At 34.7% G+C, this 10,365-nt stretch overlaps 1 protein-coding gene across 1 annotated transcript; it reads right to left on the bottom strand.

The window, feature by feature from the left end:
• Positions 1 to 281: 281 nt before the first annotated feature.
• On the bottom strand, positions 282 to 2,831 carry LOC125817891 (disease resistance protein RPP13-like). The gene has a single exon (XM_049497401.1). It carries the CDS (start codon positions 2,829 to 2,831, stop codon positions 282 to 284), a length of 2,550 nt encoding a protein of 849 aa, XP_049353358.1.
• Positions 2,832 to 10,365: the final 7,534 nt, after the last annotated feature.

The raw sequence follows: 10,365 nt of genomic DNA on the forward strand, positions 1-10,365 counted from the left end.
TTGAATTGCATTAAAATATTCAACTAACAAATTTTGCTTCCGAACTTAAGCGCGCCTTTGACAACTCTGGCCCACGGATTAAATGATTCATACTGTCCCAAGAAGAGAATTGAAGGCTCTCTAATCAAATTTAGCTGTGAATGTCTTCAAGTGACAACTTCTTCTCCTGTTTCATCCAAATATAAATTAATAACACATTTATTATATAAGAGAAAATGAAGAAAGTTATGTAGGATTGGGATTTGTTTGTATATTTACCTTTGCGATTATCAAATAAGACTTCATATATGTTTAAAAGGCTTCACGTCTTTCATTCTCTCTGGAATCTCCTTCAGCATTGGACAATGATCGATACAAACACCTTTAATCAGAGGCATGGCACTTGTGGTTAAATGCCATTTTTCTAGCTTTCGAAGATTGTAAAGAGTAAGGAACTCTAGTTGACTGAAGTTGTTATTATCATTGCACATTATTTCTTTTCCTTCATAAGCTTTGAACAAATCGAGATTCCTTAGGTTTGGCAACATTCCCAAAATAGGCATCGGATCTTCTGTCAATTTTGAGTCCCTCAGAACCATCATTGTGATGGAATTTGGAAACAGATGAGGCAGTTTCTCGATTCTCCCTTTTAACCTCAATTTCTGGAGCTTTTCACAATAATTAACAAATTCAAGGGATGGGAATGATTTACCATCTCTACAAAACAATGAGAGAGTGCTAAGGTTTTTCAAGCTGCTAATGTTGTTTAGGGAGAAAGATTTGTTAATATAACGCATGCTTAATTCTCGAAGATTGACTAAATCAACAGGGTCAACATCTTTCCACTGATCACAATGGACGCCTTTAAGAACCTGAAGACTAGTGAGTTTGCTTATACGTTTCAGAGGTTTAGAAAATGGAGCAACTAAATGTCTTAGATTTATTAGGTCAGCTGTCTCGCGGGGTAGTTCACAAGAGTATCTGCCCTCATTGATAACAAGTGTCTGTAGATTCTTGAGGTTGCCAATGGAAGTGGGAAGATCATCGATACGACCTTTCAATCTTAAGAACTTGAGGTGGTACAAACTTCCTATGGCATTAGGTACTAATACAAAAAACATATTGTCAACACGCATCTCCAAGTACAACACATATAGATGTTGGAACACACTACTGGAGTTTTTAAGACTCATATTACGAAAATCTGGATCGAAGAACATAATCGACCTCAACTTTAAGTTAGAGAGATCAAGTGAGAGGTACCTTTCTCCTTGACTATGAATGACGTGTCTGATACATAAAGAGGATATGGAGTTGCTTCTTGGATCATAAGCGTCAAAGAAGTTTACCTCCGATGCCTTTTGTATGGCAAGATCACGGAGTAAATCATGAACCCTACATTTAGTAACTTTTTCCCAAAATGTTTTAGCCACCTGAACCAAGCTTCGTCTTATCAGCTCATTCAAGAAACCTTCAGCAACATCCTCCATTCTTTCTTTTCCTCTTGGTATGAAACCCTCGGCCATCCACAACCATATTATGTTTTCAGCCTCGAGCACTTGATCTTCTGGAAAAATACCAAAGTACAGAAAACACTGCTTGAGCACAGTTGACAAATCATTGTAGCTTAATGATAGTATATTGGAGATTTCAATAGATTTATCTTCAATAATGTTCTTCCAAAGGTAGTCTTTCACCTTTTGCCATTCGTCTGGCCCCTTTTTATGCGAAAGTAGTCCGCTCAATACAACAATTGCAAGAGGTAAGCCTCTACACTTTTCCACCATATCCTTAGCAAGACTTTCCATTGCTGGAACCATTGCTCGAACATCAAGTAATTTCCTACAAAAGAGATCCCAACTTTCTTCTTGGCTTAGGAAACGAAGTTTATGGACAAAACCTCTGTCGTCTGCTCTTTCAGCGACATCTTCTTTGCGTGTAGTAATAATAACTCGGCTGCCATTCTTGCTATCCGGGAATGCTCTTTTCAAACTCTCCCATGCTTCTCTCTGCCACACATCATCAACCACCACAAGGTATTTGCTTTCTGTTAATAGCTTACGAAGGTAAACTTCTAGATCCATTTCTGCCATCTTTTCCAACAAATCTAGAGTTTCCTTGGCACAACCTTGGATAGATTTTATGATAGTCTTGAGAAGATCTATTGTGTTGTACTCTTGAGAAACACATATCCAAGCACGTGTAAAGAAGGTAGAGGCTATATTAGGACTTGTATAGAGGTTTCTTGCAAGAGTGGTCTTGCCTAAACCGCCCATTCCATAAATGGAGAGAACTCTTCGACGAGGCTCTGCTTTGAGAAGTTCATCTAGTAATGCTTGTACAACATCCTGAAAGCCAACAAAAATGTGATCCTCATCTATATATGAGGTAGTTCTCCTCAATGTTCTAACCTGATTACTTGTCCCTTCTCCATCATTATTGATATTTGTAATACCATAAGTCTCTCGTTTGCGAATGATACCCATGATTCGTTTCTTGATTGATTGAATCTCCTTGGCGACATTGTAGAATTTCTTCTCCTTCCTACAGATGCAAGCACAAGCCTTGAAACGATTAGCAAATCCATCCTCATTGCCTTTACCAGCCTCCAAGCTGTAAGTCTCGAGTACAGCGACAGCATCATTAGCAATAGTATTGATATCCACCACCAATTGCTTAACCGTTTGATCTCCACTTTGTTTTTGTTCTGCATCTCTGAGGAAAGCCTGCATGGAGAGTAGCTCACTTTGCAGCCACTGTATATCCTCTTTTAGACTTAAACGTAGGTTAAATTCCTGTATGAGGAAATCACCCAATTTTTGAACTGCAAATGACACAGAGGCATCAGCCATCTTCAGGGGTACTGCTGATTTTTATCTGGAAAAGAAGGGGTTGTATGTCTACAAGTTGAAAAAAATGGGAGATACACACTCAGAAGCAATAGATATAAAAGTAAGAAAGAACAAATAATGTTTTCAAAGGGTCCACTTTTATGTGTTTAAACTAGAAGCACTTAGGCTCACAAAAACCATATGCTACAACAAGTTTTAATTTAATTCAAACTGAAAAGCATATGAACAAGTGGTGCGAAACTATAATGTATGATGATGGCTTATTAATCAAATTGTTATATAATACAATAAAATGGCTCATTTTCTAACTTGAGCTATCAATTATTAGAATATGAAATTGATACTACTTGCAATTTCATTTTCTCTCACAAAGTACAACTTTAACTTTTGATTCCATTTTGCATAATGAGGTCTTTATCTCTATTTCCACCCCCTTTCCCTCAACTTGATTTTCTTTTATATATAATATATTTATGTATTTAAACCTCTTCAACAACCATTACACAACTTGTTGGAAAAAATGGGTCTGTTTGGTAGGACGGAAAATGTTTTCTCAGAAAACAAGTGGACTTATTTTCTCCTGTTTGCTTGTTGAGTAGAAAATATTTTAAATATTTGGTTGGTGAATGAAAAATAATTTTCAGAAAATATCTTTTATTTTTAGCTTGAGACTAGAAAATACTCTTTAGAAAAATAATTTCTTATCCGAATATCAACCCCAATAATTGATCTAGGATCCGATCCTGACACCTGAACTAGGAAAAGACCCTGATGACCGTTCCAAAATCCGACCATGAGATCTGACCGAAGACCTAACCCACGAAAATATTTTTCAAACATAAAAATATTTTTTAAGAAAATAACGGGGTGGCCTAAGTGAGGGGTTGAGGGTGATTTAAAATATTTTTGAAAAAAAATTAATTTTTTTATAGGGTGGCCTGGATTTGGGGGTGGGGGGTAGCATAAGAAATGAAAAAAATAAATTAAATTAGAGATATTTTTCAAAAATATTTTCTTAAAATATAATTGACGGGAGGGGTCAGGGTATGAGTGGAGTAAAAATGAAATTTTAAAAAATTTGAAATATTCTTCCAAAATAATTTTTTGTTTTTTTGGGGTGGGGTGGGAGGGATAGGGATAGTAGGGGTTGAGTGAGGTAAAAAAATCTTAAAATTTGAAATATTTTCAAAAATAATTTTAAAATTTTTTTTTTGTGGGAGAGGGGCTTGTTTGGAGGTAGGGGAAAAATATATTGGCAAAAGTACTCATTACCCCCCAGAACTTGAAGCTTTTTATATGGTGTACACCGAAACTAAATTCCGTTTTAATTACCCCCCCAAATTTGTTTATTCCTCCGTCGCGTACACCTTTATTGTCCACCTGGCGTAGAAATTGACAACACACTCTACTAGGCGCGTGAGGAAGTGATTTTTTGCCACATCATAACGCTACAACGGTAAAAAAACATAAAATCTTCATTTTTCTTTAATATTTGGCATATTTTAGACGAAAAATAGGGCAAAATGTAAATGAAAAGTAAAGGAAACAAAGATTAACACTTACTTGGTAAGAATTTCAAACAAATTTGAAATTTAATCGACCAACTTCACGTCTAGAAAAACCCAAATCCAGAAGGAGTTCCGCGAAATCAACCCTTATTCAAAAATAACTTTTAAACAATGAGTAAATTTAAGAAAAACTATCCAATGAATATTATTCCCAACAATAAAAGTCTTGTGCTGGTATTTAATCTGAGTTCTCCGGTACTAAATATTAATTTCTTGAAGATTTTCGAGTTTAGTTCGAAAGTTTTAGTGAGAAGAGAAGGTGAGAAGGTTTGATATTTATTTTTTGTCATATTAATTTATCTAGGTGGCTATTATTTATCCAGGTGGAAATCCAACTTTTGCCAGCTGTCGTGCGCGTGTAGTCACAATAGGAGCAGGTGGACAATAAAGGTGTACGCGACGGAGGAATAAACAAGTTCGGGGGGTAATTAAAATGAAATTTAGTTTAGGTGTACATTATATAAAAAGCTTCAATTTCAGGGGGGTAATGAGTACTTTTGCCAAATATATTAGAAATTCAAAAAATGAGAAAATTTTAATTTTTTTTTTTTTTTGGATGGAGAGGGTTGGGTTCGGGGTATGGGGTAGGGTAAAAAAAATATTGAATGATGAAGTAGAGTTTTAGAAAATGTTTTCCTTAATTTTTGAAGAAAAATCATTTTTTCTTTAAATTTGAGATAACTGAGTTGATTAAAAAAACATTTTCCAAAATAGTTAAGTCAACCAAATATGAAAAAATTAAAAAACATTTTTCATGTTTCCTTCATACCAAACACACACTCTCTCTATATATATATGGAGAAAAGTCTAAAAAGTAATAACCATATGTGTATGTACAATTAATGATATGGTCCACCTAATTAATTGATGTCGTTTAAAGAAAAGTCATCCAAAAAATCTGCACTAAAGAAAATTAGGGGAGTTGACGATGACTACGAGGAAATAATTGCCGTTTGTGAATGGTGATGGTGATTATCGATATTTAATGGTGATTAAATATAATGATTCATGAATTTTTTGGTAATGATAGTGGTATTAAATACTCTCTCCATTTTATCTTAATTTAATTTTTGAGATGTTTCACATCCTTTAAGAAAAGTAGATTAAGACATAAATTAAACATAGTTCTCCATTTTTACCCTTATTATTTATTGTCAAATTTATGATTAAAAAAACTAAATATTAATTAATCACTAATTCCAATACTAACTAATGAAGGGTAAAATTGGAAGAACACTCTAAAAGTAGTCTTGAAAACTGAACAATTAAGTTAATTTGAAAAATGGAAAATGCCTCAAAAATTAAATTAATATGAAATGGAGGGAGTATCTAATAATTTTATTTTATCATTTATTTTAACTTTATTATAATAGCTTTATCAGACATTTTGTTTTTCATGTAATTTGTCCTTCAAATTATTGATTTGTGACAATATGTAGTAATTAAAAACGATACAATCTATTTAAATATTGTATTCATAAAAAAATCAGAGTACAATATAATACAACACGATATCATATACTCCCTTCGTCTAACAATAATTGTTCACTATATTATTTTGGGATGTCCAACAATACTTGTCTGTAGTGATGGCAATGGTCGGGCGGATGTGGGGCAGGTTTAAGATTATGCGGGGAGGGAGGGATTATCTATTAAATTATATATCCAAGTATTACACAATATTTTACTTATATACACCGTATAATTTTCCTGACGAAGGGTGTTCGGCTGACCACACTTACTTGGTTGTGGCTCTGCCCCTGGCAGGGCGGGGCAGGTTTAAGGTTGTGCGGGGCGGGAGGGATAATCTATTAAAATAATATAACTTGATGAAAAAATAAATTTTATTTTTATAACTTTTTTTTTAGTATCAAACTTAACTAGAAAAAGAAATAAAAAAATATGTGGAGCGGGTCTATGCAGGCGGCTTGAAAATGAAAAAAAGTTGTTATGTGGGGTTGGGCGGGGCAAACTAAAATTTTTGCAGGTTAAGCACAATCCGCCTCGCCCCCGTCTGCACTGCCCCATTGTCAACCCTACTTGTCCACTTTATAAAATGGCATAATACATAAATATGCCCTTTAACTTGGCCTCATTTCACATTTATGCCCTTCAACTTTGGAAGTGCACAAGTAGACACTTAAACTTGTATAAAATTGTACAAATAGACACACACATCCTACGTGACATCCTACGTGACAATTTGCATCCTACGTGGTGTCCTACGTGTTTTATGCCACGTATGTGTAACATCCGGCAATTTGAAATAACTATGAAGAGGCATAGAATTGGAAATAGTCATTTTTTTTTTAGAAAAATTCAAATCTGGAAATTTGGTTAAGTATGGAAAAAAGTGAGTTTTGGGTCAACTTTGAACAGTCATAACTCCTATCTCAGGATGATTTAGGTGTAGTTCCAGTTATGTTTACGAAGCTCGTGGAATGATCTTTCCAACGCTGCCGAGTTTGCTTGATTCCGAATTTGTACGAGTGAGTTATGCCCTTTGGAAGTTGGGCTGTTGGCATAGGGCAGTTTAGTCCGAATTTGTAAGGGTATTTTGGTCTTTTCCCTAACCATTTCTTTTGGTTATATTAAGGGTCTAGACTGATTTTAAATCAGTTTTCCCTTTTAAAAGTGAGAGTTAGGGCTTTTGAGAGAAGAGGAGAAGAAGAGGAGAAAGAGAAGGAAAAGCAAGGTTCGTCAAGATCGTCGTGGTTTTCGTCGGGGGTGATCCCTATTCAGGTATGTGAGATCATAGTGTTGGGTTGGTTCTTTCCCCCACACGCCAAACTCGTTTTAATTTCGAGAAAAGCTTGGTTGTGTTGTTGAAAAAGATTGGTTGTGTTTGTTGAAGTTTCTTGTTGGTTTGGTGTATGTTTCCGGTTGTGATTTTGAGTTAAATCTATTGTATAGTAAGGGGATTTATGATTCTAAGTGTTTGGGGCTGGAAACTTTGAAGTTAAGAAGGTTTAGAGTTGGAAAATCAAGGGGGAAAAGTCAAATTTTCGGGGAAAAGGGCTGGGGCGTCGCGCCTGCCAGCGCGCCCCAAAAGGGACTCTGAAGTCCAGCCCTTGGGGTGGTGCGCCTATCAGAGCGCCCCAGCAGCCCCTCTGAAGTCTGAAGGCTGGCGCCCCGCGCCTCTCAGAGCGCCAAGGACGCCAACCTTTCCCATTCATTCCCCTCTTTTTCATGCATGTTCCTTGGTAATGTACCTATGTTTCATAGTTGTTTTCAACACTCCAAGGTACTTCTAAACGTCAAGAAGTCATCCATAAACATGAGATCATTACCCTTGAATTCATAATCCAATTCGAGGAAAGTTCGGATCAAAGTTAAGTGAAGTTAGAGTCAAGTCTAGAAGTTAAGAAGCAAGTTAAAGCAAGTCTTTAAAGTTGTTCAAGAGTCTTTATTGAACGTTTTAACTTCATTTTAAGGCTCAAGTTTCAAGTTAAGCCAAGAGTTTAAAGTTGAGTTCATTTCTCAAAAGTTATTAGGGAACTATGTATTCCCAAAGAAGTTTTAAAGAAATATTTTCACATTTAAACAAGATTGGAAACTGAGATTTCCAAAGAGCCTTCGATCTAGTTTTCATAAAGAAAGAGAGGAAACTGAGATTTCCAAGATAGCCTTTGAGCTACGTTTTTGAGTAATTATCTCAAATCATCAGAAAGAAATATGTTTTAAAAACATAAGAGCCAGTACATTTTTGAGAGTAGTATTGAGCACCGAATTGGGGGAGCGTTCAAAGAACCCACAGCCCCCATAGAACCATGTAGCCATCATGGGTAGAAGAGGTTCATACTTTTCAGATGAATCCTTTTCAATTAGACTAGTGGATCCATTAGGCAGTTCAGGTCCCATACCTTTGGCCGGGTATAGGATGCTCTGGCAGCGTGAGGTTGATCGCTGTATCATCACTATAGCTCTTATGTGATGGTTGTCGGTTAGAGAAACTCCCACAACAATTATTGTATTTTTATATACATCAGTTCATTTGTATTTCTACATACATCTCAGACTTATTGTATCTTTGTATACACACAGAGTTTATAGCAGGTTTTAAACAACTTTTATTTATAATGCACTTGTTTTAAATTGCCTTATATTGAAATGAGTCAGTCAGGTTAAGTTGAGTGGAGCCAGGTAAGTTATTCAGTTTATTCTAGATTTTTCCTTCTAGCCTTTGTTGCTTAGCTTTCTAGCTCGCATACTCGTACATTCAATGTACTGATGCCAGTTGGCCTGCATCTTATGATGATGTAGACGTAGGTACCCAGGATCAACATCCAGCACACCGTTGATCGAGCTGAGCACTCCAGAGTCAGTGGTGAGCCTCTTTGTTTCCGGAGGACTCTGTTATTTTGTGTTCTTACTTTTGGTTTTATTTGGATGTTGCGGGGTCTGTCCCAACATCCATCTCAGTGTTATAGAGGCTTCATAGACAGATAGTCAGTCAGTTAGTTTTGAGTCTCTCATCTATGTATATATAAATATTCTATTTTGAGACTCGAGTTGCCTTTTTGGCCAAGATTTTATCAGTTGGGTTGTTTTATGACCTTTCATTGTATGGAGTTATTCTGTTGAGTTAAGTTTCCGCTGAGTTAAGAAAGCCAGGCCAAGGGTTCGCTTGGAGGCCAACAATGGTCTTCAAGTGCCGGCCACGTCCAGGGTGTAGGCTCGGGGCGTGACAATATGACTCATGTGTCTACTTATTCAACTTTATACAAGTTTGAGTGTCTACTTGTGCAGAACCAAAGTTGAAGGGCATAAATATAAAATGGGATGAAGTTAAATGGCACATTTATGTATTATGCCTTATAAAATTAATGGGTAATTTTACACTTAGTTCCTAATTTACCCTCATCACTAATTATAGTCATTTTCCTATTACCTTTTAAAAGTTATTGTATTTATTATATTCAAAGAGTGATATAATAAAATTACCCTTCTATTTATAATTTTTAAGAAGTATGTAAAGTTAATAATCCCTCTGTTCCTAATTACTTGTCCATTTTCCTTTTTTAGTTGTCCCTAATTACTTGTTCATTTTGACAAATCAAGAAATGACAAAAAAAATTTAACCTATTATACCCTCAATTAATTACTTTGAAAAGTAGAACTTCTTAAAAATCTTAAGTTTTTAATCATCCACTTCATAATTATAGGGATAAAATGATAAACTCACTATGTCAATCATTGTTTTCTTAATAGGTGTGTCAATTTAAAAGTGAACAAGTAATTAAGGATAGAGAAAGTAGACGGAAAGAGTAATATAATACCATAAATTATCATATTATATTAAAACTGGAAACATCAAAATGAAAAATTGAAAATTTTACTCCTCACACTATGAAATTTATGTAAGTTATATAATTTTAAATGTGTCAAATTACAAAATTAATAGGCCCACAATTTCCACAATGGATACCTCAGTAACCTTACGATTGTTGATAAAATGGATGACTGAAGTGGCGGCCGAACTTTTTATTACTTAGCTAATAAATGTGGAAATTGGAATGTGGATAAGCGAGATATATATATATATATATATATATATATATATATATATATATATATATTATTTTGACAAAACCTGCAGTAGATGGAACAATTTAGAGAAACATTTTCGAACTAAATTGCACCAATATCTTTTGCTAATATTTTATATTATTCAAGATTTATAGTCTATATTTTTATTCCATAAATGATGTGGGACTCCAACAATAATGTTATATGATTTCTTAAAGTCATATTATAATTTACGTAAATTAATTACTATATCTAGAAAATTTTCGAATACTTAATCCTCCTTAGTCGGTGTTTGGTTCTTTCCAGATCTACATGAAATTATAGAGCATGACCGGAAAATTTTCAAACATAATCAAACAATTATCATTATCCATAAACAATTATCATAGTAAATACCTTTATGTATAAATAAATTTTAAAAATTATATGTATAATGT

Source organism: Solanum verrucosum, unplaced genomic scaffold (assembly GCF_900185275.1).
Source record: "Solanum verrucosum unplaced genomic scaffold, falcon-dt-bn FXZP01000434.1, whole genome shotgun sequence".
Lineage (NCBI taxonomy): Eukaryota > Viridiplantae > Streptophyta > Magnoliopsida > Solanales > Solanaceae > Solanum > Solanum verrucosum.